Here is an 18,866-nt window from a genome sequence, read left to right as displayed (position 1 = left end):
CCGCCCCGCCCCTCCCCAGCGCCCCTCCCTCTGCACATGGGCATCCACCGGACAGCCCCAAGTGGTCCCAGCTTGCAGAGGATGGTGCACAGGGGAGACAGGAGCCTGGTCCTCAGAGCGTCTCTGAAATGTTACGGCATAGCACGTTACTCCTTTCAACTTAAGAAAAACCCAATCCAGTGATTTCTCTTCCGTTGCATGCAAAACTACAATAATGGAGTTACTTCTAACTGATATGAAATATTATAATTTTATTTTACCAAGTAATGCTGCTTGAGGATTTTGGAAAAGCAGTTCTGGACATTATTTCTGATCTTACTGACACCTTTCTGTCGCTGGCACTGTTTTAGAGGTTTACACACACGGCACGATCATACAACATCATAGAGTTGTTCATAAAGCAATAACTGATTTTCATCTTCTATTAAGAAAAGTTTTTAGATACACAAAGTAGAAAGAGCTGCTTAATGATGAGACAAGTCGTTTAAAAATGTGCCAGAAGCTGTGCGATCTGTGGAAAGGCGGTGATGTGGGCATACATGGTCCCAGCTGGAGACAATACGAGTCTGAATAAGGAAGGCCTTTGGTGGGTGGGCCCCTGCGACTCGCTCCTGCACAGCCAATGTGTCTGGGGTATGACAGCACCGGGCGGGCGTGAGGGGCGGGGGGCCAGGGCATCAGTAAGCATTTATTGAGCACCTACTATGGAAAGGTGTCAAGGAGGGTAGCGATGCAGCTTCGTCCACAGGTAGGCGGCCAGGCCTTCTCAGCCGATGGTCTTCGTGTTCTGTGGCGAGCAGAAGATGGTGCCATCTGCCAGAGGCTAGATATGACATTTTCTCAACCCTAAGTCGGGGGGTGCAGAGGTGATGAGATGGGGACAGACATGCCAAACCCCAAGAATAGTGCTGCCCCCCAGATGGTGCTCAGCAACATAGCTCAGCTCCTGGGGACCCACGTGGCAAGGACACCTGGCTCGGGCCCCCCACCCAGGCGTGCGGGGCCTCCCTCGGCCGGTGCCTCCAGGCGAAGAGGTCCTCTGACTCCCGTCCTTTCTGGAGGCCGCGTGTTTTGCTGCTAGAACCCCCAGGTGTTCACGGGGATCTGGCTAAAGGTTACAGTAGAGCAACTTCCCCGAAGGTCAGCACATGGGCACAGGGAGTCACTGAGCAGGTCTGAGGTGTGTCCGTGGCCAGCGACACGGAACCCCATGGCGAGTGATTTCCTTTCCTCCTCAGTCAGCTGTTGGGTGACCCCGGGGGACAGCGCACGCGGGTGCTGCCAGGCCTGCAGCCCCCGTCCAGTGCTTCTGAAAGAAAGAACTTTCTTAAAGAAAGAACGAGTGGGCTCTGAGCCCAGAGTCTTTGCTGTGCAACAGCAAGTTGCCAGAAAAGAAGAGAAACCAAACGAGTTGTTTTATTATCCATGCGTTTATTTTTGCCGGCTCCTGTACACTTTGAATCGATTTCCCTTTACAGTGCTGATTTGAAATTTCCTTTGTAGGTTAATTTATTTGAATAAAAACATGAGTTGATTGAAAGGAAAACATTATTACTAATAGTGGAGATGGTAAAAATTTGGATGGGGTACACAGATGCCTCACATTTGGGAAATGATAGTTGGGCACATACTCCTGCACAGAACCCCAAGTCCTCCACTCACCTCTTTGCTCCCATTTTCTCCTCCCTTCTGAGTGCCCCACTGCGACTCCCAAGACCATGTGTGTGCAGCGTTGGGGGTGGGGGGGCTGGTGCCCTGAGGCCGTGGCCAGATGGGGTGAAAGCTGGGCTCTGGCCCCAGGTCACCACGATGCCCGAATACCTCCGGAAACGCTTCGGCGGCAACAGGATCCCCACCCTCCTGGCTGCGCTCTACCTGTTTATCTACATCTTCACCAAGATCTCGGTAAGGTGGGGACCTGCTGGGGAGATTGGCCAGGGCCCCTGCTGGGTGTCTCCACCCATGAACTTTCTCCTTCCCTTGGACACCTCCAGGGCGCCTAGAGGGCGCTGGGCGGGTAGGTGGGCATGGGCAGAGGGCGTCGGGGGAAGGGTGGAGGAAGGGACTCCCAGCTCCTGCCAAAGCTTCCTTGGCAACGCCTTGGGCGGGGCGGGTCACTGACTGCACCGGACTTCGATCTTCTCCTGAGATAGACCATGATCAGCTGTGATCAGCGGTGCTGATAGCCTTGGGCTGCCCGCCCCACCCTTGGATGGGCAGAGCTCCTGGGAAGTGGCCAAGAGCAGGGGCGTGTGCCTCTCAGCCAGCCTGGCTCACGCTGTCTCGTCCAGCTGGAGCCGGGACAGCTTGTCCTGTGGAGGGTGAGGGGGGCCGAGGAGTGCTATTCCATCCGAACAGTAACTGGCTCCACGCCGGGGAAGCCTCCACAAGGGAAGTTCTGTCGGAGGAGGCGTTTGGAGAGGGGAATTGGCTTTCCAGAAAGATAAATTAGAACACGCCAAAGCTGGGAGGCATGGGTGGGCATGCCTTGTTTCCAAGGACCCCGAGGACTGGAAATAGGAGGCGAGTGACGGAAATGAAGCCAGGCAGCAGGCAAATCACAACAGGCCTGGCATGAAACTAACTTACTCAGGACCCTGTGGGTCTGGAGCCACTGGAGGGCTTTCCTGGGGGAAGGACCAGATGAGATGACCACGCCCGCATGTGATTAGGTGCACTGAGGGCGGTGTACGAAGACCAAGGCAGAAACCGGACCACTGAGGAGGTTGCTGTATTAGCCCAGGGAAGGGGTCTCAAATGTAATTGCCCACAAGGCTCCAGTCTGAGACCCCAAATCTGGAAGGAGATGGGTGAAGAAACAAAATGTATGATTCCTCTGTGTTTGCCTGAATCCAGGCTGCGGGAACCTCTGCTACACACATCTGTCCAACCATCCATCCGTCCACCCACCCACACATCCATCCATCTACTCACCCACCCATCCACCCACACATCCATCCACCCATCCATCCACCCACCCACACATCCATCCATCCACCCATCCATACACCCATCCACACATCCATCCACCCAAGCTCTCAACTACTTGCCCATCCATCCATTCATTTTATGTTTCTACAGGTGGACATGTATGCAGGTGCTATCTTTATTCAGCAGTCTTTGAAACTGGATCTGTACTTGGCCATAGTTGGGCTGTTGGCCATCACAGCTCTATACACTATTGCAGGTATGACTGAATAAGGGGTGGTGCTGGGAGGGGTGGTGGGCAGGGGCTGTGCCACCCCATCTTTTCCCAGCCTATCTTCTGGTGTTCTACTGTGTTAAGACCATTTATCCATTAAACTCCACTTCATTGCCTCAGATAACATGATTTCTCTTAGCTGTTGTCCTACGGAAGGAGGTTGCCCATAAGAGAGAGGATTTAAAATGCAGCGCAGCTGCATCAAGCATTTCCCAATTACTCAAGACCTGGTTATCGAGGACCTACCAGGAGCTGCGCCTGTGTCTCACACGCACTAAACAGGCTGGGCCACAGACCGCTTTATTCTGGAGCCTGAGGCGGCACAGCCTCATCTCTGCCCCTCAGGCTTGCATCCTAGACCTACTGGACTCTGACTGGCACAGCGTAGAGGAGTATCTGGTTTTGAATCCTCACCTTCCCTGCCTCTTATTGGTGTAGTCGACTTATTCTGTTGTCTGTATATCACCTCCCGTATGCCAGACATCGTGCTGGGAGGAGGGTGAAGCAGCGAACAGATGGACAGTCTTTGCCCAAAGGAGCTTACGTGCTCGTGGGGATGGGAGGCGTGAACAAGGAAACCAGTGCACAGTGTCAGGTGTATTGTCACAACTAGCAAGCGTCAAGCAGGAAAATTCAGCGGGTGAGCTGGGGAGGGTGGGGAGGGCTTTTCCATGGGATGTTGAGCTGTGGTGACGGTTGAACCAGACTTGAGTGATGAAGGAAGTAGCCACGAGGCGCAGGGGAAGCGCTCCAGGCAGAGGGAAGGACAATCGCAGGCTCTGACATGAGAGCACGGTTTGCCTGTTTGCCGGACAGCAAGGGCGATAGATGTGGCTGAGGCTGAGCAAGCACAGGTCCAGGTTGTGCCCGCCCATAGGCGAGGCAGTGACACTGAGGGCTGGGACCAGAGCCTGGAAGGACACGCAATAAGCCTGGATTGAGGGCTATGCGCTGTGGGACCACGCTAAGGCCTCTGCTGCCAGAAGATCACGGCTGAGGTTTCAGCACGGAGAGGAGCGTGTGCCTGAGCCCAAGGGAAGGGAAGGGCCGGCCACGCGTGCAGTTTATCTTCGTGTCTCCTTGTTTGGGCCTGTCTCCCCATTAGACTGTAAGCTCGGGGAGGCCTGGCGGCCTGCTGTTCTGTTCGCCTCTGTATCCCACTGTGTAGAACTAGGTGGGGACTCACCAGATGTCAGCGACGATCGAATGAGATACTAAGCCCAGCGCCTGGCACATGATAAATGCCCCCTAATCCTTGGCATCAAAATGATGGTGGGCGTCAGTGGTACCAAACTTCAGATTCTCACCACGCTCCAACCGGTGAACTACCCGGCAGGACAGCAGGGCATTGGGGCCAGAAGCCAGGCAGGTCTCTCCCAACGACGGAGCGTCACAGGAGAACTCCACACCCACGGGATGGACTTTATTGCACAGTGACCTTGCCCACCGGTACACGTGTTTATGTCAGACAAGGGAAGAGGGAGGAGGGAGGGGTAGGGAGGAGACTGCCCTGACCGGGATTATTACAAGCATTTTTTTGGTGGCAAAACCAAGAATCCTCCCAGGCCAACCGCCATGACCCTGTGCGGGAAGCCTGTTAGGGCTCTGAAGACCTCGCATCCCTTTCCTCATGTTAGAAGCAAAGGGATTCAGAGCGTGGGACTGCGGCCCAAGCGCCACTTCCCATGCCACTTGGCAATTACTGGGTACGGACACTGGCGAACTTAGGGGCTTAAAACAATGGTGATCGTTGCCCACAGTTCATTTCACGGATTGTCTGCTGGTGGGTTTTGCTGGTCCCGCCTGCTCCGTTGAACTGCCGTTAGGTGGCACCGGGAGCAGCCAGCTGGAGGCAGAGGGCCTCCCTCCCAGGGATGGGGTCTGCCTGGGCGGTCAGCTGGGCGCTCCCTCCATGCGGACCATCCTCCACTGGGCTAGGCAGGGCTCCTTAAAGCAGGATGGTGGCCCTGGCCAGTGTTCCCAGTGGTTAGAGCGTTAGACCTCGGACCGAAGGGTCCCAGGGTCAATTCGCAGCCCAGTCCAGTCGGGGTGCGTTTGGGAGGCAACTGGTCGATGTGTCTCTCTCACATAAATGTTTTTCGCTCTCGCTCTCGCCCTCCCACTCTCTCAAAAAAAAAAAAAAATCAATGGGGGAAATATTTTCCGGTGAGGATTAAAAAAAAGAAGAAGAAGCATATTCTCAGGGCAACAGAGGAGCAAGCACAAGAGCTGAGGTCCCCTGGAGGCCGAGCTGCACGATGTCATTGGTCAGAGCCAGCCGTGCTTGGTAGGTAGAGGGATCCACGTCGCCTCACCCCGAACAGCGCGGCAGAGCTGAGCTGCAAAACGGGAATGTGGCCATCTTTGCAGACCGTTAACCCTGAGAGATCTCCACCGCTGGATCGTGACGGTCAGGGTCCCTCGGTGACGCAGAGGAACTCCTCCCCGTCAGCGTGCCGACCCTCCGCTCAGTCCTCGCCCCTCCCTCCCCAGGTGGCCTGGCCGCTGTCATCTACACGGATGCTCTGCAGACTGTGATCATGCTCATAGGAGCATTCACCCTGATGGGCTACAGTAAGTGGGGTCCCCGGCCACTGGGGTGGATGCCCGCACTCCCTCAGCAGGGCATCTGCCCTCACCGCTGGGACCAGCACACCCAGCTGTCGGAAGTCCTGCTTGAGGCACGGTGACTTAGCGGAAAGCAAACGGTGCTTATGAAAACTTGCTGGTTTTTTAAAGTAAAAATTAATAGCTCGCCTATATTAATATGGATGAGTGATTAAATAAATAAATGAAGGGGGGTATTTTTTCATCATTTCACTCTCAGCCTATCTATGCCTTTATATTCTAAGCAGGTTCCTTGTAGGCATCATATAGTTCAGCGGTTCTCAACCTGTGGGCCGCGACCCTTTGGGGGTCGAACCACCTTTCACAGGAGTTACCTAAGACCATCGGAAAACACATATACAATTACATATTGTTTTTGTGATTAATCACTATGCTTTAATTATGTTCAATGTGTAACAATGAAATTGGGGGTCACCACAACATGAGGAACTGTATGAAAGGGTCGCGGCATTAGGAAGGTTGAGAACCACTGATATAGTTGCTTTTTAAATCTAATCGGACAATCTCCACCTTTCAATTTGTGTCTTCGGGTTAATTCCATTCATGTCATTATAGATAGGGTTGGATTAAAATCTACTACTTGCCAGTTGTTTACTTGTCCCATTTGTCCTCCAGCTCCATTTTTCTTCTTTTTAATCCTCACCCGAGGATATTATTTTAGTGCTGGCCTAGGGTTTGCGGCAGTCATCTCCGTCTACCATAAAAAAATTTTAAAAAGCCTTTTCCAATGTGTAACCTGGTGAGCGCCACATTAGTTCGAGGTAACCCCGAATCCTTCCAATCCTTCTGAATGAAAGAAGCAGATTCCAAATGGCAGAACTTGATTCTTTCTTGGAGTCGCTCACGCTTATGCGGACCCTGTGCCCTTGTGGGTAGTGTCTCGAGGAGCCAGCTCCATCCAGCCCATGAGGTTGGCGCCACGGGGCCCACTGACAGATGAGGAAACAGCCTCAGAGAGGGGAGTCGCTAGCTCAAGGCCACACATCTGCGCACCGCTCTTGCGATACCTGAACTGAGAGGCGCTGAGACGTTCAGAGGAGAAAGCATGCTTCCTTAATGCCAGGCCGCGTAGCCTGGGGCCTCTGAGCAGAATTCAGGGCGTCTGTGAGCCTTGGATGGGGTGGGGGTGGGGGGCAGGAACCACCTCTATTTTATGAATCTATCATTGAAATGTTGCATTTTTCACTTATAAATGTAGGCATTGAACCATGGCAGTATTAGCCATGCCTGTGCCTTTGGTCCCCCAGCATGCACCAGATGTTCTTATCCGGATGTTCTTTTTTTTTAAAAAAAAAAAAAAATATTTTATTGATTTTTTACAGAGAGAAAGGGAGAGGTATAGAGAGTTAGAAACATCAATGAGAGAGAAAGATTGATTCAGCTGGCTCCCGCACACCCCCTACTGGGGATGTGCCCGCAACCAAGGTACATGCCCTTGATTGGAATCGAACCTGGGACCAGTCAGTCCGCAGGCCGACGCTCTATCCACTGAGCCAAACGGGTCAGGGCTTATCTGGATGTTCTTACAGTTGATGCTGATGCATTGAAAGCCTGTTTGTGTTCAGGGCTGCTTTGAAACAACATTGTTATTAGCTCTCCTTCTAGGTTTTTACTACTTAATGTGCAAATACATAAATTACTAGCTCATAGTAGCTTTTACGTTTTGATGATTGCCTTTCCTACATTTGATTTCCTTGACAAGCCTACCTATTTTGTGTGATGCATTTAGCAATCTTATTCTGAAAAGCAATCCATCCATACTCGCTACCAAAGGCATTAAAAACACAAAAAAAGAGCCTGAGACCTGTAAGGTGCTAACTTGCCTTGGTAGCCATCGTCCGAGTGGGGCTTCACTGTCCCCACCAATCCTGCTACCGCTGGGCTCCCTCTGAGCTCCCTCAAGCGCTCCCCCTGACGTCCAGGTTTTGCTGCGGTCGGAGGGCTGGACGGCCTGGTGGAGAAGTACTTCCTGGCCCTGGCCACCAACCGGACTGAGAACAGCAGCTGCGGGCTGCCCCGGGAGGACGCCTTCCATATCTTCCGAGACCCGCTGACCTCCGACCTCCCGTGGCCCGGGATCCTGATCGGAATGACCATGCCGTCCCTCTGGTACTGGTGCACGGACCAGGTACGGCCCGCGCCAGCGCCCTGGGCACGCTGTGGGGTGGCTGTGCCCCGCCTCCTCCCCGCACTGTTCTCTCCTCTGCCTTTCTCCCCCACCATCCTTGATCATGCCTCCCTTCCTACTGTTCTACACGTTATCTTACTTCTTGCTCTGCTCACGTGATGGCAAAGTTTAATACACCCTGCCGGCTGCCCGGGAAGCAAAGGGAGAAACCTTCTAAGGGAGGATAAAACTGGGCCGGGTGTTGTTTGCTCAACACTCACTGGGCGTCATCTAAGTGCCACTTGGAAATCACCAGTAAACAAACCGGCGGGGATTGCGGAGCTCGCGGAGGGACAGACAGACAGACAGACAGACAGTAAGTGATGTGCATGTCACAGCTGGTGAGTGGCATTAACCAAAGCAGAGCAGGCCGGGGCTGGCTCAGTGGCTGAGCGTTAGCCTATGAACCAGGAGGTCACAGTTCACTTCCCGGTCAGGGCATGTGCCCAGGGACGGGCTCAGTCCCCAGTGGGGGGCGTGCAGGAGGCAGCCGAGCAATGATTCCCTCTCATCACTGATGTTTCTATTTCTCGATCCCTCTCCCTTCCTCTCTGACATCAATGAAAATATATACTTTTTAAAAAGTAGAGCGGGGCCCTGACCGGTTTGGCTCATTGGATAGAGTTTCGGCGTGCAGACTTAGAGGTCCCGGGTTCGATTCCGGTCAAGGGCATGTACCTTGGTTGCGGGCACATCCCCAGTGGGGGGTGTGCAGGAGGCTGCTGATCGATGTTTCTCTCTCATCGATGTTTCTAACTCTCTATCCCTCTCCCTTCCTCTCTGTAAAAACTCAATAAAATATATTTATTTAAAAAAAGCAGAGCGGGGACAGAGCGGTTGGGTGTGGGGTGCAATTCTAAATAGGGGGGTGAGGGGAGATGTGCCTGGGTGACCTGAGCGCGGGCTCAGGGTGGAGAGCAGGGCTCCATCTGGTGGTGGCGGGAGGAGCGTTGGCAGCAGAGGGCACCGAGGAGCACAGCTGTCGGGCACCGTAGCTGGTGTGAGAACGGAGGGAGGAAAGCAGACGACAGCGGTGTGTTACACGCCCGTCCGTACAGGAAAGAGAACGGACTGAACCTCCGCACTCACGGGGACGTGCATGGAGGCCTCCGGGTGGGCGCCCTAAAACGGAAAAGGGCAGGTATTGTGGGCAGAGGCGCCAGGGCGGGACCGCTTCCCTGCACAGCCACCTTCTCAGGTTTCAAACCCAGTGACTATGTCTCCAGTTGAAATGTTTTGTTTTGTTTTCTGCTACATCAACAGTCAGACCCGCGTACCGTTTAAGCTGCACAGTTAGAGCTGATGCGAGTTTAACTAAGGGAGGCACTGCCCAGAGTGCAGCGAGGTCACCGCGTGGCTGACCTCCGCAGGAGAGCTGAGCACCTCGGCAGCGAGGGTGCAATTCCACACGCAGCCCCTTTAAGCGGCAGACCCCGCCCCCTCCTTAGAAAGCTCAGGTGGGGGAGCCCAGGGAGACAGGTAGGGTCTAGGCTGGCAGCATGGGCTCCGCCTTGAGCAGACCCAGGATCCGGTCTAGGCAGCATCTCCGTGAGGCACGATTTACACCTCAGCCTCCGTTTCCCGTTAAGTGGGGTTACTGATAGTTTTGAAAGAGGGGAGCATGGGGAACTGGGTCACAGTGCTCTTGCTGCAGGGACAGTTAATACGCATTAAAAACACAGGTTTTGGGGGTTTTAAAAAATATATTTTATTGATTTTTTGCAGAGAGGAAGGGAGAGGGATAGAGAGTTAGAAACATCGATGAGAGAGAAACATCGATCAGCTGCCTCCTGCACACCTCCTACTAGGGATGTGCCCACAACCCAGGTACATGCCCTTGACCGGAATCGAACCTGGGACCCTTCAGTCCGCAGGCCGGCGCTCTATCCACTGAGCCAAACCGGTCAGGGCCGCACTTAGGTTTTTACACGGTGTATGGTACTGCTGGGCACCGCTGGCCAGCTTACATCAGTCAACCTCCACCCGTTTCCTTGAGAGTCCTCAGGCCCGTAGGAGCTGCACTCCAGTGTGTACCCTCCAGGCCACTGCCGGCCACCGGCTTTGTTCAAGAATTGGAGGCTTATCCAAGGGGGCTCCGCCTCCTTCCGAGGGCCAGGGCGGGTGAGAGGGTGCAGGCGCTCGAGTGAGCCCCACGCGCCCATGACGACGACAACAGTGATGATGACGAAGACGACGACGACGCGTTGACTGCACAGTGTTGCTGTTGATCTGGGTCGGCAGAGCCCAGAGACTGTGGTCACCATGCGATGCCTTCGCCAGCACAGCCTTAGGCTCGTGATAGAGCAGAAGACAGGCAAGGCGACACCCACTGCTCACGGACTGCGAGCTCGGGTGGATCGTGCTGGGCAGACACGGAGGAGGTGACTAAGGATTGCTAGGAGTAACGGCACGTGCCTGTCCCCATCTCCCGCCGGCTATGCATAGTGCACCCCCTTCTCGAACACTGTGAGCCTGGAGGCTATTGCCCAGGGACACCCTCTCCGGCTGATGGGTTTTTGAGCAGCTCAGCTGCCTGGAAACATGCTCCGCTGTCTCCTAAATTCGTATCTGGAGGCTCTACTTCGAGGAATAAGAGCCAGGATTCTCCTCGGTCCCAGCTCCTCCCTAGAAACACTGTTGCCAAAGCAGGCTCTTTCCTGGGCTCCACATGGACGGGCCAGGACCGCGGCTGCCCCGCGTCACCGAGCAGGAAGAAGCATCTGCAGGCCTGACACCCTCACGTTTCCCCACCGCGTGCTCACAGGCCTCCGCTCCCCATGAGAGGTGCCTGTTTGGAATCCTGGGAAACGACAGAAACAGTGACACCAACTTCTCAGCACCATGGCTCCGGGCTCCGGAGGGTGGCCTCCCTGCGCCTGTCTGCCTCGGACACGCAGCTCCCACATCTTAGTCTTCGGTTCCCTCACCATTGTCTTCCTTTCTTTGGCTAATCCTCACCAAGGATATTTTTTCCATTGATTTTTTTAGAGAGAGTGGAGGGGAAGGAGGAAGGGGAGAGAGAGACACATCAGTGTGAGAGACACATCGATTGGCTGTCTCCCACACATGTCCTGGGAGCTGGGGATCAAGCCTGCATCTGAGGTACCTGCCGTTGACCAGGAATCAAACCCACGACCCAACACTCTGACGGCTGAGCCACACCGGCCCGTGCACCCTCGTCTTCCTTTCTCACCCGCTGACTTTATTGTCTCCCACGCAGGCCAACAGGAAGGGGCTGGCAATGGCTAAGTCCACATCCAGCCCTGCAGTGCCGGCTCTGCTGGGCCCAGCGGGGGCCGGGTGCTGACCCCGGGGCTGGGCGCTGTGCCCAGGATGGTCGGCAGCTTGTGAAGAGGGCATGGATTTCAAAGGAGGGGGCAGGACACCAGGAAGACTCCCCCACTGATGTCCACAATAAAACCAAAGGGGTTCCAACGTGATCCTGCTCGCCACCACATCGCCATGGTAACGACACAGTTTACTCCTGTGAAGAAAGGGGCTGGTACCCACCAGGCCTCTCCCTTCTCCAGATGCTCCAGGACCCACGGCCTAAGGAAGCAGGAGAGAAAGCTCTGAGCGTGGGATCCAATCTGGAGGCTGGAGGAGGATCTAGGGGACCAGTCTGGGCAGAAAACACTCTGGGGAAAGTCGTGCGCTTCGAGCGGCTAGATCTCGGCAAGGCCTACCTTCACCCCACCCGACAGAGAGGTTTTGAGGAGGCACCAGACACGGAGGAGGAATAAGAGCCAGGATTCTCCTCGGTCCCAGCTCCTCCCTAGAAACGGCTGTTGCCAAAGCAGGCTCTTTCCTGGGCTCCAAATGGACGGGCCAGGACCGCGGCTGCCCCGTAGGCACAGTATGTAACGTAGCCACAAGCCCAGACATCCCAATCCTGCCGGCAGCCATGCGCCAGGCCCTCGTGGTCCCTCTCTCCACTCCTCACTCCAACCAGACCGGCACGCTGGCTTCTCGCCTCAGTCCTTCTAAGGCCCCTCCACCACCAGGACAAAGATCACTCAAAAAAGCAGCCAGGCCATTACACCTGCCGGGGACTCCCCCGACCACCTTCCTGCTGCGGCCATGGCCAGTGTTAGCTGTTTTCCGTGTCTGAACTGTGGTTGCGTGGCTGTCTGATCTGGTTTCCGAGCTCTAACGCTAACTCCCTTCTCTTCTGGGGACCTGTTTGAACGTCTTTCTCTGGCTTCATCCAACAACAGCAGTGACGACAATAATCACTAGTGGTCTCGCTGCGTAAGAACTGCTAAGCACCTCAGAGCAAGCAGTTGGGATCCCCATTCGGCAGATAGGAAGACTGAGGGCTGGGACTTTAAGGAACTTGTCTGCGCTCACAGAGACCTGGTGGGGCGGGGATCCACCTGAGTCTGTCTGCCCTTCTAACCTCTCTATTCATTTGCTCCGACTCACCCACTGAGGGTCTTCATTCTGGGGTTTATCCAGAACCTCGTGTAAGAGAGAACCTCCCAGCTGCATACCCACCGCCTGTCGCCAAGCCCACCACCACGACCTCCCCTGACAGGCCTCCCGCCTTCCCACCAGAGAGGGGACGTCTGTGGCTGCTGCTGTAGGCGGATGGAGGGGGCAGATGCGTGCCAGGTGCCGGGCGGGTGAGCGGAGCTGGGTGAGGGCCCTGCCCCCACGCGTTCATTCCTCCCGGTCACCTTCTTCCAAGCCAGCTGTTGGTTCCCTGCTCAGTGCCACCTGACTACTGTCCCTTCTAGGGCCTGAGAGCTACACAAGCAGACTCCAGTCTGGGTGGCCACTGTGACCGGGCTCTTTGGGGTCCTGGCTGCGGACTGGGGTGTCCAGTGGGACAGGTGCCTGCCCTGGGGGGGTCCGCAGGCTCAGGTGGTGCCGTTGTCATGGAGTTGGACATTGTCCTCGATCATTTTGGCGTCTTCTGGCAATTATGTGACAGGGTCCACGGCCTGGAGATGAGACACCCCTCAAACAGTTCCCCCCCAAAGAGATGTGCATGCCTGCACTGTGGAGCTGCCACAGGCGGGGGGTGGTGGGGGCCGGAGCAGATCCCACCTCTTGACACTTCCCTTTAAGGATTCTTGGCTGATTTGGTGAGGACCTTAGTTGTCTGCAGGAAAAAGACAGTTTAAGTCTTTATTTTCTTGATCGAGAGGTGGTAATATCAACAGTAACAATGAATATTTATTGGGCAGTTATTGTCAGACCTTATTCTAAATATTCTAAATGGTTAGACTTCATTTAATTGTCGAAACAGTTCTCATATGCTCCCCATCTTATAGATCAGGAAACAGGCAAGGAGAGGTGAAAGTGTTTGCCCACGACCACAAGCAGAGAAGTGGGGAGCGGGACTTGACCCCCAGCTATCAGTGTGCAGATCGGCACGGAAGCCAGCCTGGCAGCCGGACTGAGGGCTCAAACGGTGCCATCAGAACGGCTTCTCCGTACTCCAGCTCCTCGCCTCCTCCCTTGAGATGACTTCCCTCTCAGGCCTCCTGGTGGAGGCGGAGGCGGAGGCAGCCCGGGCAGGGAGCCCCCAGGCGGCTGCAGGCGGGAGGGGCCTCTGGGCTGTGCCCTTTGGGGAAGAGGTCCGGTGGGGCTGTAACTGGCCTGCACTGGGTGCTGGGTGCGCACATTTTCTTCACCAACCACGGCGGCCAGGGAGCGGGACGGGGCAGGCGGGGTGGTGGTCACCCCCTGACCACAGGGGTGGGAAGAGGAGAGAGATGCCTCCTCAAGAAGCCAGGCGGACCGAGGCCTGAGCCCGCTGCGCCTGCAAGGACTGTGCCGCCAGCGTGCGGAGGCCACCCAGCGCCTCACCCACTGTCTTCCAGGTGATCGTTCAGCGGAGCCTGGCGGCCAAGAACCTGTCCCACGCCAAAGCGGGCTCCCTGATGGCCGCCTACCTGAAGGTGCTGCCCCTCTTCCTCATGGTCTTCCCCGGCATGGTCAGCCGCGTCCTCTTCCCAGGTGAGAGGCTGCGGGGGGAGGCCGCGGGTCTGCGTCTCAGGCCTGTGAAGTGTCTGGAACATTCTGCCGACCTGCTGAGAGCACGTGGCTGGAGGCCCTTCCTGGTGATGCAGCGGGTGTCTGCCCGGCTCTCTGCCACCTCCCAGCACTGGCACATCCCGAGGGCCAGCGAGTGGGGTGGAGGCCCCCTGGGCTGAGAGCTGTGGTCTCTGCCAGGCCCCTGGGGCCTCATGCTGAGACCTCCTCCCATCCCCAGGGTCCGGCCGGTAACGTTGGCCCAATGGAACCCTTTGGGGGACTTTCCTCAACAACAACCCGGGCTAGCAAAGCATGTGTGCGTGTGCGTGTGCGTGTGCATGTGTGTGTGTGTGTTGGGGTGTGTGTGTTGGGGTGTGTGTTGGGGTGTGTGTGCTGGCGTGTGTGTGTGTGTTGGTGTGCGCTGGTGTGTGTGCTGGTGTGTGTGTGCGTGTGCATGTGTGTGTGTGTGTTGGGGTGTGTGTGTTGGGGTGTGTGTTGGGGTGTGTGTGCTGGCGTGTGTGTGTGTGTGTGTGTGAAGGGGTGAGGTTTGCGCCGTGGGGACTGAGCAGGCCTGGGTGGTGGTACTGGGAGTGCTGGGCGCTGGGAGTGGTGATCTGGGCGGAAGAAAGCTCCTCAATGTCCACCCATGAGCGCTCCACCCGATGCCTCCTCCCCTCAGCCACACAGAGGTAGCGAGCGGGTAGGATGAGGATGCTGGGAGGTCGGGGGAGGGGGGGCACAGTCCTTCAGGACAGTGAGGATGGGAGTTTGGGTTTTATTTATTGCTTTATTAGTTTCCTTTTCTAGAAGCTGATAGTATCTTCTCTTCATCCTTCGTGTGCTGAAATCGTGTAAGGTGCCCGGTTGGATTTTTTCGTTGTGCTGAGTACTTTTGGACCCTTTTGATTTAAAGTCTTACGTTGCTCTCCCGGCCCTAGCCGGTTTGACTCCATGGATAGAGCCTTGGCCTGCAGACCAAAGGGTTCTGGGTTCAATTCCCGTCAAGGGCAGGTATCTCGGTTACAGGCTCCTCCCCCAGTACGGGCCCTGGTTGGGCACGTGCAGGGGCTCTGCCCTTTGCTGGCTGTGTGGCTCCAACACAGCACTCCATCTGTCTCGGTCTCCGCTTCCTCGTTGGTAAGTGGGCAGGACACTCGCCGAGGCTTAACGCGTTCCTGGTTGGGGACGGAGCCCTACAAGTGCGCACTCACTTCCACGCGCGTATCACCCTCCATTCCTCCACGGCCTGAGGCCAGCACTGTTGTCGTTTTCGGTGACAGATGAGGGAACTGAACTCTAGGCATACCAGCGGGGCGTGGAGGGGACTCTAGGTGGACCAGTGGGGTGCAGGGGACTCTAGGGGGACCAGCGGGGTGCGGGGACCATTGGCCCTTGGGCTTCCCAGTGGAAGGAAGGCCTGGGACTTTGCCGCCTCTTAGGTTTATGCCCCATTAGCAAGAGAACAAGCCACACTCTGGGCTTTTAAATTGTGGGCTCACATGGCCACGCTGAGTAAACGAGCAGCTTCAGCGCAGATAGAAACATAGAGGCTCATATTCAACCTCGCCTGGAGATGCTGCCCAACCCCAGCATCCGAGGCCAGGGTGCACTTGACCTCGAGGCCCTAAATGGTCACCGTGACGCAGGTGTTGCCTGAGAACCAGGGGGAGCTGGAGGGAGCCCCGGTTGCCACCGGAGGCGGTGGGAGGGCCGTGGTGCCCGTCAGAGAGGAAGACGGAGCAGAGGGCGGGCCTGGGAGCTACTTGTGGGCGTGAGTCCACCTGGAAAGGGAGGAGTCACAGTGGTCGGAGGGGTGAGCAGGTGGGGGGTGAGCGGGTGGGGGGTGAGCGGGTGGGCAGGCGTCAGTTAGCTCAGGTTGAGGAGCGGAGGAAGACAGAGGTGAGGAGAAAGCTGGCCTCTCCCTGGCCTGTGTGCTCGGGGGCTAGAGCGCGGGCCTGCGGATGGGAGGGCCCCGGGTTCAGTTCCGCTCAAGGACATGCGCCTCAGCTGCAGGCTCCAGCCCCAGCCCTCCCTTCCACCCTCTCTAAAAATCAATGGAAGAATATCCTCAGGCGAGGAGTAACAAAACAAGAAAGAAAGAGGAAGAAAGGAAGAGAAAGCTAGACTTCAGACACAGGTGCCAAATCACTGAGACAACCTGGAGAGTTCTGAAGGGCCTGGGGGGGGGCGGGGGGTGGAATTACCTGGGGGCCAGGGAAGGCTGAGGGGACGGGTTACCTGGGGGCCAGGGGAGGCTGGGGGGGTTCCCTGGGGGCCAGGGGAGGCTGGGGGGGTTCCCTGGGGGCCAGGGGAGGCTGGGGGGGTTCCCTGGGGGCCAGGGGAGGCTGGGGGGGTTCCCTGGGGGCCAGGGGAGGCTGGGGGGGTTCCCTGGGGGCCAGGGGAGGCTGGGGGGGTTCCCTGGGGGCCAGGGGAGGCTGGGGGGGTTCCCTGGGGGCCAGGGGAGGCTGGGGGGGTTCCCTGGGGGCCAGGGGAGGCTGGGGGGGTTCCCTGGGGGCCAGGGGAGGCTGGGGGGGTTCCCTGGGGGCCAGGGGAGGCTGGGGGGGTTCCCTGGGGGCCAGGGGAGGCTGGGGGGGTTCCCTGGGGGCCAGGGGAGGCTGGGGGGGTTCCCTGGGGGCCAGGGGAGGCTGGGGGGGTTCCCTGGGGGCCAGGGGAGGCTGGGGGGGTTCCCTGGGGGCCAGGGGAGGCTGGGGGGGTTCCCTGGGGGCCAGGGGAGGCTGGGGGGGTTCCCTGGGGGCCAGGGGAGGCTGGGGGGGTTACCTGGGGGCCAGGGAAGGCTGGGGGGTTACCTGGGGGCCAGGGAAGGCTGTGGTGGGTGTTACGTGAGAGAACGCTGCCCAGGGAAGCACAGGACGCGCACAGAAGTGCAGAAAGAGGGGTGAGGGTTCAGAGCCAGCGCAGCTGGGTTTGCATGCGTCTAAATGAGAAACAGCTGTTGCACCACCTGAGCTCCCGGGAAGGGGGGAAGGGAGAAGGCAAACACGTTTGCCACGTGTCAGCGACGCGCTGTCCTTTGCACCGGAGGAGCTCAGGCGTTGCTGGTGGCCCCTGTGGGGAGAAGGGGCTGGGTGGGGTGGAGCCAGTGCAGGCCGCTGAGCTGGGGCTGACGCCGGCCAGCTTCCCCCGAGCTCCGTGGTAGCAGCCGTTCGATTGCTGCCAAGGGCACATGCCCCGGTTGTGGGTTCGATCCCCAGTGGGGGGCGTGCAGGAGGCAGCCGATCAATGATTCTTTCTCATCATTGATGTTTCTCTTTCTCTCCCGCTCCCTTCCTCTCTGACATCAATAAAAGAAATATATATATTTTTTAAAAAAATTACAGATGAGGAAACGGAGGTCCAAGCAGGGAAGTCAGGAGGGTCATGCTTGTAAAGTCCAGGCTCCTTTGCACTTCACGGAGCCATGAAGTTACGTGCCCTAACCCTCCTCCCGGTGCGGGGCCGGGGGCAGGGGGCGCCCGCTCACCTCTGGGCCTGTCCCCTCCCCAGATCAAGTGGCCTGTGCCGAGCCCGAGATCTGCCAGAAGGTGTGCGGCAACCCCTCGGGCTGTTCTGACATCGCATACCCCAAACTCGTGCTGGAACTCCTGCCCACAGGTAATGCCCCCCCCCCCCCCCCCGCAGCCCCCGGGAAGGAGGGCACTGGCTGGCTCTGCTCCACCACGAGGGTGGTGGGAGGCAACAGGCTCGGGGCCGAGGGACTGAGCCCCAGAGCCAGGGCCCCGATGAAGCCCAGGCCCTGGCCCAGGAGGGTCCTCCCTGCCGCCTCATGGCGCCCACCTGGGTGCTGCGTTCTCAGAGGTGAACCTCCTGGGGTCGGCCTGGCCTGGGTCTGGGGTCATGAGTGAAGGCAGGGCTGTGAGCAGGAGAAGCCCGATGCCCACAGACCTCCCTTCTGCCCCCAGGGCTCCGAGGGCTCATGATTGCTGTGATGGTGGCCGCGCTCATGTCCTCCCTCACCTCCATCTTTAACAGTGCCAGCACCATCTTCACCATGGACCTCTGGAACCACCTGCGGCCTCGGGCGTCTGAGAGGGAGCTCATGATTGTGGGCAGGTGAGCTCTTCTTGGGTGGGGCCGGGCCAGGGAGGAGCAAGCTGAGCCCACCCAGAGGCCATGTCCAGTCAGCAACTTACCCAGCCTCAGCCTCCGCTGATGAGGTGCATTAGGACCCCATTCATTCATTCAAGAGATGTTCACCCTGGCCAGTGGCCCAGTGGTTAGAGTGTCGGTCCACACATGGACTGAAGGGTCTCAGGTTTAATTCCTGGTCAAGGGCACATATCTGGGTGCAGGTTCGGTCCCCAGCCCAGTCAGGGCATGCTGATATTCTCTCTCTCTCTCTCTCCCTCCCCCTCTCTCTTTTTCTTTTTCAATTGATTTTTTAGAGATTGGAAGTGAAGGTTTTTCCCTTCCTCCCACTCTCTATGGAAAAAAATATATGCTCAAGTGAGGATTAACAAAAATAAGATGTTCAATGAGCACCTACTATGTGCCAGATGCCAGATATAAAGCAACAAAAAGAAACAGCTCGGCTCTGTATTCATGGAGCTGGTGAAGGCTGAATAGCCAGGCAATGCAACCCCAACAGTGCTATGACTGTGAGTCAGGAAACTAGGGTTCAGAGGGGGGTCCCCAACCTGGACTGGGACCTGAGCCAGGTAAAGGGAGGAGGGTGTCCTGGGTTTTTTTTTTAGGGGTGGGGGGTAGGGAAGGTTTCTCTACCAAACCTTCTGCAAGTCCTGACGTCTAACAGGGGAACAGAAGTGACAGGAATGAGTGGCATGTAAATTTTATGTAAATACATGTAAATAAGCACCCTGGGGCTCTGTGTGGGTAGGTGTCCTGAGAGCGCTAGCAGCCTTGGGC

General features: G+C 56.9%; 1 protein-coding gene across 1 annotated transcript in view; it reads left to right on the top strand.

The window, feature by feature from the left end:
* The window catches only part of SLC5A11 (solute carrier family 5 (sodium/inositol cotransporter), member 11), a 49,788-nt gene that overhangs the window by 27,560 nt on the left and 3,362 nt on the right, over positions 1 to 18,866 (top strand). The window contains exons 7-13 of the mRNA XM_006753628.2: positions 1,801 to 1,905; positions 3,082 to 3,187; positions 5,696 to 5,776; positions 7,753 to 7,958; positions 13,829 to 13,964; positions 17,487 to 17,594; positions 17,903 to 18,053. Coding sequence (XP_006753691.1) covers positions 1,801 to 1,905; positions 3,082 to 3,187; positions 5,696 to 5,776; positions 7,753 to 7,958; positions 13,829 to 13,964; positions 17,487 to 17,594; positions 17,903 to 18,053 — 893 coding nt within the window. The remainder of the gene's footprint in view (positions 1 to 1,800; positions 1,906 to 3,081; positions 3,188 to 5,695; positions 5,777 to 7,752; positions 7,959 to 13,828; positions 13,965 to 17,486; positions 17,595 to 17,902; positions 18,054 to 18,866) is intronic.

The sequence above is a fragment of the Myotis davidii genome, unplaced genomic scaffold, assembly GCF_000327345.1.
Source record: "Myotis davidii unplaced genomic scaffold, ASM32734v1 scaffold150, whole genome shotgun sequence".
NCBI classification, from domain to species: domain Eukaryota; kingdom Metazoa; phylum Chordata; class Mammalia; order Chiroptera; family Vespertilionidae; genus Myotis; species Myotis davidii.
Note: the sequence above shows the minus strand (reverse complement) of the source record. Positions and strands in the feature narration are given on the sequence as shown.